This window comes from Paralichthys olivaceus, chromosome 20, assembly GCF_024713975.1.
Source record: "Paralichthys olivaceus isolate ysfri-2021 chromosome 20, ASM2471397v2, whole genome shotgun sequence".
In the NCBI taxonomy this organism is placed as follows: domain Eukaryota; kingdom Metazoa; phylum Chordata; class Actinopteri; order Pleuronectiformes; family Paralichthyidae; genus Paralichthys; species Paralichthys olivaceus.
The window spans coordinates 5,584,176-5,599,775 of NC_091112.1; the positions used below are offsets into that span (position 1 = coordinate 5,584,176).

The 15,600-nt window shown below is 43.9% G+C and overlaps 1 protein-coding gene across 2 annotated transcripts in view; it reads right to left on the bottom strand.

The window, feature by feature from the left end:
• rbms3 (RNA binding motif, single stranded interacting protein) overlaps positions 1-15,600 on the bottom strand; it is a 239,469-nt gene that overhangs the window by 94,941 nt on the left and 128,928 nt on the right. For both annotated transcript variants that reach the window (XM_069516825.1, XM_069516826.1), the window contains one exon: positions 13,789-13,880. In XM_069516825.1, coding sequence (XP_069372926.1) covers positions 13,789-13,880 — 92 coding nt within the window. The remainder of the gene's footprint in view (positions 1-13,788; positions 13,881-15,600) is intronic.

The window sequence follows — 15,600 nt, forward strand, 5'->3', positions numbered from 1 at the left end:
CATTGTAATGTATATCGTAACTTGTTGCACTCTCTTTTTCTCGAGCGCGTGAACTGGGGCCTTGTCTTTACAGATGTAAGTTACAACAGCAGCTGTTCCCTCCTTCCAACGTCAGGATTCTTTTCCATATGTGGAGCCGCGGGCAAGTGCCTCTCTGAGTTTGTGGTTTTGTTTTGATCACTCGACTGTTCTTCTGTGGCTCTCGTCCATTGACCCACTCTGTGCTGCTTGACACGACTTCAGCATATGTGTTAAAAGAGGTTTGTTTTCTCTACCCAGGGGTAGCCCCTCATTCTGTCTTCACTGGCCTGGGTCATTCTCATGTTTTCATGTTTTGTTTGGTTGTGTTCACTTCATGCAAAATTCCACTCCCTACATCCGTGCCATGTAGAGGCCTCATTCAAATGCTGGAAAATATTGTGGCTCAGCAAAATAAATGATGCAACGATGGACGTTATTTACACAATTATAAATAAATCTTTATAAGAGTAATGTGATTTACATTTTGTCTAAAAATATCACGTACAAATGTTCATGTTATCTTGGAAAAGCTAAATGTTCTTGCTTAATGAAAAACTAAAACTATGCCTCCTCTTAAGTTTGGGCTCTTGTTTCAAATCCAGGTGAGTTAGTCCAGAAAGAGAATGATGTGCCGTGGTGAACAAAAGCATCACTATATGTTAACTTAATCTCACAGAGGGACCGCAGAGGGACTGATCATTATTCAAGATGGCAGCGCCTCCCCACCAGCTAGCTTGTCAAGGCCGCCTCTTCCTTTTTCTGACAGTTATGAGGTGCATGTACCCTTTTAATAAACCAACGGTGACTCTGCGCTGTGGTTCGGCGCCTGCTAACGCGTGGACCCTAAAACATATGGCATACAAATCTCATGATTTGTTCTCAGGAGGACCAGCAGAGCGCGAGGAGGCCAAAGGGTATTCTGTTTAGATATCCGGTGAAGGAACTGTATGAAAGACCGCGGGGAGATGTTAACTTCACTGTCAAAAAGATACTGTGCACGAGGAGCAGATGGAAAAAGAAGAGAGGCATTAGCAGATCAACCAATGCACAAACAGCCTGGAGTACATATCGAGGGTGTCTCCAGACTTATTCCACGGCACGGAGGCGAGAGAGGTGATTCTGTTTGACTACTAACTTCAAAATAAATCTGTGAAGAGTGTGTACTGCTCTGCAAATTAGCCTGGGAGACATTTTGTGTATATGTCACATACCAAGCAGGGAGGAAGACGCGGATGGATGCTCCCTCTACTGAGCTGATGGTTCGATAGCGATCACGTCCCGAGATTCTTCCCCCCTTTTCTATCTTGTCTACCATTCTCAGTTTTAACTTTCTTCGGCTGTCGCGCTCCTCTGGAAGAAGGCAGCCATCTGCTGTGAATCAAAGTAAGCTCAGAAGCCCATTTAACAGCACAGACTTGCAGCCATGTAAACACAGACGTACACAACAGACAAATCACAGACGCCGTCAAACAAAGACTTCCCTGTGAGTTAAACATGTTTGATGCATTGGAAAATGTGCACATCCAGGAGAAAGCTAGAAAACAAACAAGCATGCACGTAAAAAAGAAAAAAAGAGAAAATCAAATATGTTGACACTCAGCATGATAAAATGCAAAACACTGAAAATCACGTTAATAATCCACAGCAGGGAGGAGAAAGAAGGAGCTGCTTAGAGATCCAGGGAGCATTTAAAGACGCTGTCAGAGAGAGAGGTCGCCACCTTGATGGTGACACACGATAACACGGGGACAACAGCGCTGCGATAACCCAACAGATAATGCAAAGATAAAACCAGAGATGGCAGCACGATAACCCTCACACAACATAGCTGCAACACAACGGTGGCAAGAAGAATGCAGAGATAACGCTCTAAACAATAACACACGCAAACACTCGGGCCTGACATCAAAAACCAAGTAAGTGAAGGAGACAGAATCCCAGCGTTTAAGGTTGGAGCGGTGGAAGGAAAAACAGCGAGAGAGGTGCGAAAAGACAAATTGAGATAACAGAGAGAGGAAGAGACATCACAACGACTTCAGAACACGTGCAGACAAAACACTGGCACTGTGCAAAGACAAACAGAAACAGGCGGCAAAGATTTTAGTGACTTCAAGATAAGAGTTGATATAAATAAATGTGCAGGAAAAAGCAACATTTGCATGACAGACTCTTTGTAACGGCGACTTTCTCAAATAAACCGGTCGACTACGAAAACACACAAGCTGCAGCGCTGACGACTGTTGTGTCGAAACACTTGAAACTGTGAGTGGGTTTCAGGAATGTGCTGATGTTTTGTTTTTGATGTGAAACACTTTGGAGACGAGGCAACGATGTGAAATCACCTCCGAGGGGCTGAGGACCCCTATGAGCCATAGATCTACCCGTCTCCTCTTTCTCCCTCTGAACTGCTGACCAACTCTCCAAAAAAAACTCTACGTAGGAAATTATTAAATTACACAAGTCTCTGAGCTCAACAGAGAATGACTGCCCTCTGAGTTTAGATAAACTACACTGACCGTGACTTTTTAGACCTCCAAAGCAAAGCGGAGGCCCCGCATGTTACTCAGCAGAGCAAGAAAGGTCAGAACAACATTTTCACCAGCGCCGACAGCAGGACTGGTTATGTTTTCACCTTGTGAACGTGTGTGTGTCGAGGACAATGTGGCCCTAAACACCCCTCCTGTAGCAGGAGCAGCCACGGAGGCAGTTTGGAATAGTTGCCACTGCAATAGCTTCGAAACTGTGTAAGCTACAGTCATAAAAATGAACAGGTGTGCAGCTTAGATCAAAAAGATGAGTTTGAAAACGGGTGTAGACCAAACCTGCTCCAACAAAACATTTTTACACAGTCCTTTGCTTTTAACTACCGTCCAACTCACATGTAATTCCCGTCCAAACTCCTCCCAGCAGTTCTGTAGCTGTTGGTCCCCGTGCCCGGATTAAATAACATCATATAGACGCTGTAGTTTCTCACCAAAAAGTTCTGGCATCGTTGAAATTCCCTTCTCAGTTCCTACGGTTGTCTCACTTAAACTGTCCGTATCCTGATATGGACGAAATGAACACGTGTCTGTATCTAATGTTGAGCATAAATAAGGACAAATAATCTTCTAATGACTACTGACTAATAATTTACTTATGAGTTGGAACTTCGACATGTTGACAGGTGTCCTGTGGCGTGATCTCATCTTAACATGGTCTTTGTTTCCTTTTCATTTTAGCTTTGACATAGAAAACCTCTGTCTTAAGTGAAAACACACCAAAGATACACATCGTACCAAAACATCTCACTAAATCAAGAGTGTCCGATACTTTGATGGGAACCGCTTCAGTCTTTTCCATCTTTTCCTGTCTTTATCTATCTCCCCCAAAGGCGTGTCCACACAGTCACACACAAAGAATTATGGGAGTAGTGCGAGTGAGATAAAAAGGGACCCGCTACCCTGCCTTTCCTCTTCCTCATTAAGCAGAATGGGGCTGTGTTGGTGTCAGACAGGCTGGTTCATCAACCTCGGCCCTGATCTACCCGGCCCTTCCCCTGCGCTGCCTGGACTCACTGTTCCCTCTTCCTGCAGACCTCTCACATATGATTGAAGACACTGGAAATGGAAACAGTCAGCATAATTTAACATGGCATGCCTGTAGAATTCGTTAAAGAGGGAGGGAGTTGGAGATATAGCGTGATGAGGAAAGGAAGGAAGGGATAAAGGAAAAGATAGAGGAGTTGCAATAAGGAGGGTTGGAGTTGATGTTGTGATGACAGCTGGATTAAGAAAAGGGAACAGTTACATCTGATAGTTGGAGAGAAACTGTGAAACTGCATTAATCATTGCTAGGAAACATTTCATATCCACCAGGTTCTGTATGAACCTCTTTTTGTTCTGCATGTGAAATGTGTGAAGTCTAAACAAAAATGTGTATTTTGTGGAACAGAAGTCGGACGACATCTCTAAAAAACTGTGCTAGAGTTAGCACTGGAACAGATTGTATTCCGACTGTGGCGCAGCACCCAAGGTAACTATTAAATATGTCTACTATTATATATCTATGCAGAGCCACTCGATGGGAATGTGAAGTCACACAAGCGTGCAACTCGATGTTCGCTTAGCTTAAAGTTGGCATATGTACTAATGAAGCAGCAGTGGAAGGGTGACATTACATTAACCAAATTAAATTTTCTGCTGAATTAAATATATACAGTATGTAAGGTCCTGTGTTATAATATAGTCACTTTGAGTGTGTACAAACATTATTTAAAAAGCGGGTGATGAATGAATAGTTAGGTCCCGTAGTTCTCACAATGACAAACAGTCCCGACTCTTGATCTACCAGAATATAATGATGAAATAAGGACAGGATCCCTGGGTGTCAGCTGGAAAACAAAACTGACAATTATTTGTGAAACATGAGGAAGCTTCCGTTTTCATCCCAATGACATCTATAGTATTTTTCGAGTGTGACAAGTGAACAAGTCTGCCATCTTTGTTCGCTTTAGCGTTGTCATTGTCACTCGTCTCTGTCCTCGTGGAGGCTTTTCAAAGTTTCATGCACAGAACACACACGTCTCTAAGGGCCTAGATTTAGAGAGACGTCTCTTTGTACTGTTTTCCTTTGACACTTGTAGAATAGAAGAGCGCGGACACTATAAAAACGATTTTGTAGCGTGTACGACCACAAGGTCACAACCACAGTATCCCATCAGCAAAGTGAATATATGAATGAACGGATAAATGAATGGTTCTAGTGTTGATCATAGCTTTACAGTCGATCGTGTAAACCTTTGAATTTTCTAGTTATCTTGCAGGAAGAGTCAGAATAATGATTAGCGCTGCGCACATGCGTCTATATCGCATGGTCTCTGGTGTGTCTTTGCTCTTAATCTGATCTTTTTAATACGATCTATGTGTTTGAAGCCTCTCAGCCACAAGGAGACCTGCTTCTCTCCAGTTGGTCAGAGAAGCATCAGGTCTGTATATTTGGAAGTATTAAGATGAATATATACTATACTATATATTCTTCTGAGGCCGTGCAGCAGAAAGAGACTGACATTCTCACACTGACACTCAAGGCAAAATTACAGTTCTCTAGACTAGGGGACAGCTTTAAGTAGCCCTATATTTCTAACACCTGCAATTCAATGAAAGACAAGTGCTCAGTGCTCTCTACCTGCATGTTGCATCGCTGTGACACCTTGAATGCAGAGAAGCACGCTTTGGTTATTAAGCTTAAACATCACACGCACATGGTGACAACTCTGATGGAGGGATAGATGGAGAGATGGAGGGATATAGAGAGGACTGGAGGTGGCTGGCATTGAGGAATCTAATCCCAGAGTTAACTGGTATGACTGATTAAGACAAATTGAAATGGGTCAGCTGAATCAGGGGGAGAGGCCGGGTGGAAGAAAGGGCTCACCGGCACCTGGGTATGAATCCAGAAGCATATTAAGACGTACAGCACAGAAGTGAAATACGTGGTCACGTTAAGATTTATAAAATACAGATGATTGGTTAAAATTCCCATGTAAAGAATAAACCGAGCATTCTTGGTGATAAGGAGCCGAACCAAGGATTTTTTTTGACGTATGTTCGCCCTGTTGTCATCCCCTGCGTCATCTACCCCCCCCACCCCCATTAACACTGAAGCTGCACCATTGATTTTCCAATATTCACATCTATTCACAGGGCCAGCTGAGTAAATGAATGCAAAGCATTTCACCTGGTTTCTGTGTGTCGGTGTTGAGTGTGGGAGCCTGGTCCTTTGAACGTTGTCTCTGCGGGCCCCGCTAATTGAGCCAGATCAATTCACAGAGACAGCGAGCAGGTTGGCACAGTTGCCACATCAAAGAGATTCTAATAACTGCACACTGTGACCATTACCGAGCCTGGAGGAAAAAAAAACGAGCCATATTTATGTTTGCTTCAAAGCAAGCATGGCGGCATTGAGAATAACCAGATTGCAGGCCTTCACTATTCTTTTTCAAGCCTACAATTTAGACACAAGGCCATTTTGGAGCAATTTGTTAAAAGAATAGACGCTATTCACACACACAAAAACACAACCACTCCAAATTATACTTTAATTAGATCTCTTTATCACTGCAGGAGTGGAGACCAATAAAAACACGTTGAAAAAGACCCTAATGAATGAATGTAATGGTTAAAAAAGTAATTGCAACACCGTGAAAACGAGTCCTCAATATCTGTGCTGCAGTCGTACACCAGCAGGATTAGTTATGCCGATGCTGTCTATTGCTACGATTGCCTTTCCGCCCTGTCTCTCTATCCTTCTCTCTATCTCGCTCCCCTCTGTCTTCCTAAGTGATACGTTTGTAACTTTGGTCATTAGCGCTGGCCTGTCTCCTGCTGCACAGCCTCTCGCCTTCCTGTTCTCTTTCTTACCGCAACGTCTCTCTCTCTTTGTCTCCCCAAAGTTTGTTCACCCTCTTCCCAACTTTTTTTTTTTTTGTCTTGCGTCATATCTTTTACACTCCATCTTCCACTGATTTATGCTTAGTGTCTGTCTCTGTGTCTGTTTCGCACTCACACGCTCACAGCTCGGCACGTCTCCGCGCAGGCTGGGTGAAATAATTTACCGCACGCCGCGCTCCTGCAGATGATTGAAGCGTAATTAGACGGCAGAGACAGTGGAAGCCAACAGAGGTGCTCGGGAGCCAGTGCTCGTCAGATGGTCCGTCTCACTCTCACTGGCTTTGCCCTTCAAAACTATCACTTCTGCTGGAGGAGCGGGGAGGGGACGGTTTGCAGGGCAACACTGCAGCTAAATACACTGCAAACAAAGTATTGCAACAACATTTAACTTTTATCATGCCGATGCAAAGGTATACATCTTAAATGTTCAGTGTGTAAGATTAAGGTGAAAGGGATCTATTGGCAGAAATTAAATATAAATTAATCCTTGTGATGTTTTCACTAATGTGAGTCATCTAAATTGAGTGAATTGTTGTTTTCTTTACCCCAAAACAGAACCTTAATATCTTAATACTTTATATTTACAAGGGGGTCCTCTCTATGGAGGCCACCTGAGTTTTTGTGGAAGGGGAGGGTGAGGGGAGGGGTATTCAGCTGCAACATGCAATTTCATCACTAGATGTCACTAAATTCTACACACTGTACCTTTAAACTCAATATAATAGTCATCACCTCTACCGAGGAGGTTATGTGTTGACCCCTATCTGTCTGTTGGTCTACAAGCAAGATATACAAAAAGGATTTCCACAAAACTTTGTGGAAGTGCAAGTCAGGGCTGAGGTATGTGCTGTACTGAGAGCAATTCAAGTTTAAACTGGGATGCTGCCGATTTATTGAAAATAAAATAATAAATAAGACTAGAATGGCTCTCAGCAGAGGGCATACCTCTGCCAAGGCCCAACAGTCCCCTGTATTTCAATCAGGCTGCACCACATTATAGTCACTCAAAAAAAACATCAAGATCCTTGAATCTTAAAAAACACCATCTTGCAAATTCCAGGATCTGACCCCTGATCTGCACCTAAATTCGATGGGTTTGTTCCTGACCCCATTGTGGGAATCAGTCCAGTAATTTCTACTTAATCCTGTTTACTAACAGACAAACACAGATGAAAAGATAACCTCCATTGCAGATGTAATAAGACAGTAATTCCAAAGGGACAGTGAATGAAAGTGAGGAGGAAAAAAAACCTACAGCTAATGTATTTGTAGGGAAAGCATGATTAGCTTCATGCTCCAGAGAAGCTGAAAGTCACCTTGGTGGAGAATATAATAGCTACAGGTGCTAGCTCTATGATAAAGCCAAGCCGAGAAGTGAAGTGTCCTATATATACATTATGCGTAGGTGCTGAGCATCATTCAGATCCTTAAACACTGCATTCAAATGTAAGGTACAGGTATGGAAGGAAATGAGCTAGTGAGTTTAATCATAACGATGCCCCTGTCGATGGCAGCTTCAGGGAGAAAGTGCTGATCACAACATGTTCTGGCACCATATGGTTCGCCGACTATCTCCAGCGGATGTCAAAGGGGAAATGGCACAGTGGCACACGTCAAATGGAGAGGTGAGCGATGCTGTTGAGTGAGCACCTATACCCCTGAAGTCTGTCCAATTATCCTCCTGTATTCACAACACAATGTTTTCCTCCCTGCAACATTCTCCTCAGATTTAACCTGTGTTTTGGGGAAGGCAGGCTCCGCTGGGCTCGCTGTTGTCAGCACCCGACTGTAACAGCATTGTCAGTCATCACTTTGATTATTTCCCAGGGGGTCACCCCGTGTTGAGCCCAACTGTGGGGTGCAGGGTGTCAACGGAGCCGAGTCGTCCAAGGAGTCACCTTAAAAGGATTATACGAAGACTGCTGACTGACTGTGGACCACCCAGAGGGGATCCGTGCCTTTTCACATGAATATAAATGTGATATTGACAGCGAATCTTCCACAGGAGAGAGAAAGGAAAAGACAGCAGGAGAGAGGAGTGAGAATAAATGAGAGACCGAGCAAAAGGTACGAACACTCCGGTTCGTTTCACTCCGTTAAAACCATCTGAAGCATCTGCCGGTGACTGTTGGTTGATGTGCCTGTGCAAGAACTGTGTTAAAAACATTTGGGATTCACTTCATGGAGGCACTTTAATGATGCTTTTAGCATAATTTCTCCACTGTAATGTGAAGTGAAGGGCGAGCAGAGCCTTTCTGTCTGCCTGTAGCTTCTGTGAGCCTTAAAAATATCGGAACGAGGGTAGTGACGGAGGGACACTGCAGCACGGGCTGCGTCCCCACGGCTTAAACCAGGACATCTACAAAACTCTGCAAAATCAATACGGTAGCTTTGTTTCATACCTCAGTGAGTGGGCACAGTTTATCATGTCAGATTTTGAGAGTTAAATAAATAGAAAACAAGAGCGAACTCTGAGTTAACGTTGGTCCTAAGTATGTATATCTTCAAAGCAGAATGTTCATTGTCATATTCCATAGGTTGTCAGAGCTGTTTTGCTAATTCCAAGCCGTCCACAGTGAGGAGAGAAAAACACACGGTTGTAAAAAAAGAGGAAGAAAAGGACAGTTTTGTTTTCATCCAAACTGTTATCAGCAGAAGCCGACTGCCGGGAGAATAGGGAGGGATGATTTCCATAAAGACTGGCTGTTGTCTGAAAGCAAGCAGCTGTCAGGCGGAATTACCTCTCCGACATAGACACCACAATCGAGGGCGCCCTTCCCATAATTCAGTCTGATTGGCTCAAGGGGAAAATGGCAGCCCGTGGAGAGTGAGGCGGGCGGCTGGTTGACAGGTTTGCATCTGAGAAACTAGGCGCTGCGTTTACCTGTTATCTTTCTGTCGGCTCAACGCGTCTCTTCTCTCGGTTCAGAAAGCTACCTCAACAAAGTGACACGGAGAATGGAGTCCACGGTTTGAGGAGACAAATACGTGCCGAAAGATTATTTTACACTCACATGCACGTGCACACACACACACACAAACATCCATATCTAATGCAAAGATGTTATATTCTTACTCTGCACCTGTAGCATCACCCATGTGCTCATGTTGTTCACTGTATTGATTAAACAATTTTTATCTTCGCGATTATTTAAAACCGAATGAAACTCATAATGCAATGAACCAAGTATAGGATCCTGTTTCCAGATGGCATGATGTGCAGCACTATACATTTTTAATACGAGTCATTTGTATTGGATCCCTGATAGAAAAGGGAATAATAAGCCATTTTTGGGAAATATGCTCATTTGATTCTTACTGAGGGTTAGATGAGAAGATCAATACAGAATGAAAAGAGAGCCTGACTGTGTCCAAAGCTTAAAAATAATGTACAGCACCTTACAGTTCGTATTTAACATGTTTTATAGGTTTTATTTCATTTGTCTTATCCACTGGTTGCTGGGTAATGCAAACTTCTTCCTCCGTCTTCAGGAAGTCACGTGCTTTAACTAAACAGCACGTCAAATCACAGTTTGTCATTTTTATATTCCTGTCTTTGCAGAGATTAAACAAATCAAGTACAGCATGTAAATTTCTCAGCTTTCGTGGATTTAGTAGACATAAACTCTGAGGGGATCCAGATTCGCTCTGCTTACTGTCTTCTGGCTCCATGTTCATAAACAAAGAAATGAAAACACTAAGAGCACCATACTGTTACAGGGGAGGGTCTCTCTTTGCTCACAAATCAGCAGCCGTTATTTGAGGTATGGATTTCACAAGATCTCGGTCAACAATAAAATGATGGCATCATACCATTTGTGCAGATTTCTCAGCTGCACATTTCCGTTGAATTGGAGCCACTGGACCCATTTTCGTTTTCACAAAACCGGTTTGAGATGAATTTTAATTCGGGACATTGAAAGTAGCCGTTGAAGAAGATGGGTAAATTGCGGCCACATGATCGGTTAAAGATAATCAGATACTTTGTGGCATCCAAACCATGAACGACGTGGGCCAAGAAAACATTCCCCTCATCATTACACCAGCAGCAACAGCAGCCTGACTGTTGACGCAAGGCTGGAACTGGAACTTTGGATTCATGATGTTGATGCCAGATTCTGACCCAACATTCTGCAGTAGCCCTTTCTGTCCCCTCAAACCACGTCTCACCATTCTCCTCTGACCTCCCAACAACAAAGAGGTGTTTCTCTCTACAGAGCTGATGCACACGAGATGTTTCTTTTTGGCTCCATTCTGGTGAAAAACTTTATGGGTTGTTGTGCGTGATAATCCCAGGGGATCAGCAGTTTCATGGATACTCACACCAGCCCCTCTGGCTCTACCCATCATGCCACGGTCAAAGTCCCTGAGGTCAAATCTCTTCCCCTCACTCGGATGTTTGATGTGAACGTTAACAGGAGCTTCTGACTTTAATCAGATTTTATTTATTGCTCTGCTGCCCCATGATTGGCTGATTGGATAATTGCATGAGTAAGGAAGTGCACACGCTGTTCTTAATCAAGTGCACGGTGAGTGTAACAGTCTTAAACTAATACTGTCCAAAATCTAAAGCTATGTTTTCATGTAGGAATTAACTTTATGACTGGAATCAAAAATGACTTCAAATGATGAAAATGCTGCGCAGTGCAATACGCTGTGGTCCACTGTTTCATTACGTTACATCAGAAATGAGTTTTTAATCGCAAGTTAGGGTAAAATTCTTATATCATATATTAAACAATATTATTATACTTTTAAAATGTTGTTTTAACCATGGCACTCACAGATTCACAATGAACACACACACAAACACACACGGCACCTATGCTAAGTGCTCTTATCTGTGACTTGAGCAGAACAGAGTGACAGGAGGGGAGGTGCAGGGGGGAAGTGTCCTTTAGGTGTCTTAATTATGGCTCCTCTCCTCCTTCTCGTTGTCACCATCCCCAGGGGAGGGCAAGACAAAAGGAAGGCAATGTTTCATCTCTGCTGCCTTGGTATTTCAAATTCCAAGGGGAGTAAGAGGAGAGACAGCGGGCTGTTACATCGGAGGGAGAGGAGGAAATCAAGTGACACTTCCCTTCTCCCTGTTTCTCTCTGCTCGCCTCCTCTTGCAGCTGTATTTAAATTTAGGCAACTTAATAAAAGTGCTTTAATGGCGTCAAGGCAGGAAAAAGGCAGAAGTTGATTACAGTGAGGAGGGTTTTATTTAATGAGCTCAAAGCCTCTGGCTCTGACTCCCGATCCGTTTATTACTTTGTTGTGGAGCGATATATGTGACAAAATGGAGCGGAGAGAGCGAGAGAATGAGGCTGAGAGCTCTCGTCGTAGAAGTCGTCCGTGGCATTAGCAATCGTCTTTGTGATTTACACCTTCCTCACAGCTCACCTGGGTTTGTCATGCGGCCCTGCCAGGGGAACGCCGCTGTGCCACGTCTGAGCGAAGGGTGTCAGAGACACCTTGGCAATGCACAAGGACAGCCTGCTGTTAATTATTGATGGGAATAAATTGCACTCATTGGATGTTTGGCAGGGCAACACACGGTGGATGTGAATACAAATGTGTCTATGAATGTGGGAGTGTTTGTGTGCCGAGGAAAAAAAACAAAAGATGGCAAGCGTTAAGCAAAAGAGAAAGAAGAGGAGAAGGGGTGGAGGTGGAGGAGGAGCCAGTAGAGTGATGGTAGTGATACCTGGTAAAGAGACAATGGAGAGATGCAGAGAGAGTCTATAAAAGCAAACTACTTCTTAATGCCTCTCACAAGTGTGATAAAAGTACAGAGCGGCACAATGCTGGCCTTTCCATTTGTGTAAACAGAACAAGGGAACATTCAAAAATAAACTATTTTACACAAATGCTAATGGGAAAGGGTTTTGTGAATTTGCGCACACACCCAAAAAGGTCAGCTCTTTTGTTTCGGGACGCGGGGCCTCTCTCGTGAAAATATTGACGGAGAAAAGGGAAGCGACGCAAAGTCGGTCTTAAAGTCAGAAGGGGAGCAGCTCAGCTGATCTGTATTCTCAGAGCCCATCCTCTTATAAATATTGGAAGGAGGACACTGGTGGGGGGGAGGAAACCGCCAAATGGTGCATTTGAGAAATGGCACACCTGAGCACCGCACGCAGAACATCATCTCCTCCTGTCAGACCTCATCCCATTTGATCAAAATAATTGCCACATTCATCGTTATCATCAATTCTGTCATCCTCGCCGGCGCCATGGTCATTCTCCATCTCATCATGGCTCCTTTGGCTTCAAGGGGGGGGGGGGGCGGGCGATTTTTGCATCAGATCAAATGCGGACCATCTCATCTGTGAAAATCACTCATACTGTATCCCCGTGGTCATCACCATATTCATTGCTATAATGCTACTGACATTTTGTCCATCTATTTAGATATTCTGACACCGGCGGATCTTCTGCAGTCACAGAAATAGCCCGGTTGAGCCGTGTGGGCTCGAGGCGTCCAGAAACCGGACCCTGCTGTGCTTTAGTCTATTCTCTGCACAGTCAGCACAGTAATGAAAAGAAAAGATAAAATGAGGGGAAAGACAATACGATCACAACGTGAGGGCTGACATACACCAAACAATATCATTAGCGTTCTTCTTCTCTGCTAAAACTGACCGACCAACAGCTGAGTATGTAAAACTGAACATTCAGTCCCAACCTGAACATACAATAGAATATATTGAGGGGGAACTGTGAATAAGTAAATGCTTTTTTTCAGTGCGTATCTATGTCCGTCAGCCTGGCTCCATTGTGTAATCCACTGGGGCCCTCTTTGTAAGACTGAAACAGCTCGACTCATCTGCTTCCACTTCAGCAGCCTAATCATACTGCAAAACACAGGACAAGCGGCTGGTCAGTCCTCAGTTAAAGCACGACCAGCTCACACACTGGTAACCAAGACTGTCATTGAACACACACACACACATGCACGCTCTTACAAATAGTCAAGCCCATATAACCACAAAGAAATAAGGGACCTGCGAATGTACAAGCAAGAGCTTCGCTTCAGAGTGTCAGCGAGATAAAACAGACGTACACACACCACAGGCACCTCCCATCTTGTCATGTGACAACATATACACACAGTCCACATTCACTAGTCCTCATATTAAAGTTAATAAGATTGTCATTAAACAGCAAAGCACCGTGGAATATTACTTTCCATAAAAATACCAGTTGCATGTGGGATCCGTCAACGTCTGTTAAGAGTGTCAGGACAACGATTTTTAATGGTGGGGGGGGGGGACGACTGAGTGTTCAACAAAGTGTGAATGACAACGTAAGAGGAAGTGGTGAGGCTAACTTGTTATTATGCCGTCCTTACCTTGGCCATTTGGGCCTGCACCCCAGTGGCTTTGAGAGACGACACGGCCTTCTGTGCCGCAGCTGGGCTGTCAAAATCCACAAAGCCATAGCCTGGAGAGAGGGAGAGAGAGGGAGAGGAGAGAGGGAGAGGAGAGAGGGAGAGGAAAAAAAGACGAGCATTAGAAAAGAAAAGGCAGATTAAGGCAGATGACTAACAAGTAGAATGACAGGCACTTGGTAATTGTAGCAGTAATAAGTTGGTAACATGACTACAGAGGCTGCCAGTTCTCATATCTGGTGAGCACTACATTGTTTGATAATTAGTGACACTGATGCTCATAGGGGGACGCTATGCATCTTAATTAGGAACATGGATGAGCGATTTAGTAATAACAAACCCCGGCACCCTGCCCACCTCCACCTCACACACACACACACACACACACACACACACACACACTGATATACACTTGTGTGCAAACACACAAACATAAACACACAAGCACCGAGCAGCATACAAATGAAGAATAAAGACCCTCACAGCTGTAGTTCTGTTTAATAGAAAATCTGATTTGCAGTTTGTTAATGACAACTCGTGTGCATTATTTCAACAGGTTTAATAATTCATGTGTTTGTAATTTATGAAATGTCCATGGATTAAAAATGCATGATTAAGGAGATATTACCCTCAAGTGCACGCTGGCACGAACTGTTTCTTTCACTACATCATTGAGTCATTTTCAGTTTTCACTTGTTCAGCTGTTTGATTTTCAAAGACTGTGAAGGCGGCTGGCCCACATCGTGCTCCTCAACACCCGGCATATTAACACAACCCCATTTCACAGCCTCCATAATCCTCTCCCCGGTAACAAATCTCTCAAAGGTTGACAGCATACCAGAGCGGCGGCCATTTCTCTCTCTCTCAATATTTCAACTCCCTCTTTCATGCACATGAAAACCGACTTATATTTCCCACAAACGTTGCCTTTCAGTCTTTCTCCATACTGCCCCCCCCCACACTCTTATTTTTCCTGACATTAACAGCCACCAGCCCCCATCTGGGGAAATTCATCAGCGGGGGTGAAAGTGGTGGGAATGAATTCTGCGACTGTGATTTATGAGTTATTGTGATCCCGACGTTCTGCGGGATGTATCGGCGACTGGGGGGTCACGTCTGTGTTAATTAAAATTTGGTGGCGGATTAAAAGCAGTCAATGGTGCCCTCTGATCCACTGTTTCAGAAGAAAAGTGTAATTAGAAAAGGATAATGGGTGTGAGGTGGTGGGGGGGGCTCGTTCATGTACGAGAACGATAATATGTGCACACACACACATTAGCACCCACAAATATGTAGCGGCTTCATTTCTTACCATACCTGTGCACACATTTGTGGTGTCTGTGTGTGTCTGTGTGTGTTTGTGTGTGTAGTGGCAGTGGAAAGGCGGCGCCGGGGTTTGGGGTCACTTCCTTGTCGGACGGCTGTGAAGGAGCATGGAGTAATGTGAAAATCATAACCTGTAGCGGAAGGGAAATCGAGCGCAAACACTGATTAATGGCGAGCTGTTCGAGCGGGGCTGGTGGAGGTGGGACTTTAATTGTGGGAATATGAGGAGCGTGAGTGAAACGTCCACATTCAAACTAAAAAAAACTCACAGAAACTACTTGTCTTTAAAATAGCAGAGGCGTGAAAGAGTAGAAGGTGTTTTCCACTTTTAATGCATCTAACTTAAAAAAGACATTTGGCCCGATTTTACCCCAGAATCTGTCACAGTCTAAATCTGGAATAGAAACATGCAGGATTAATTGCCAATGTAAACTACCTGGCTAACTT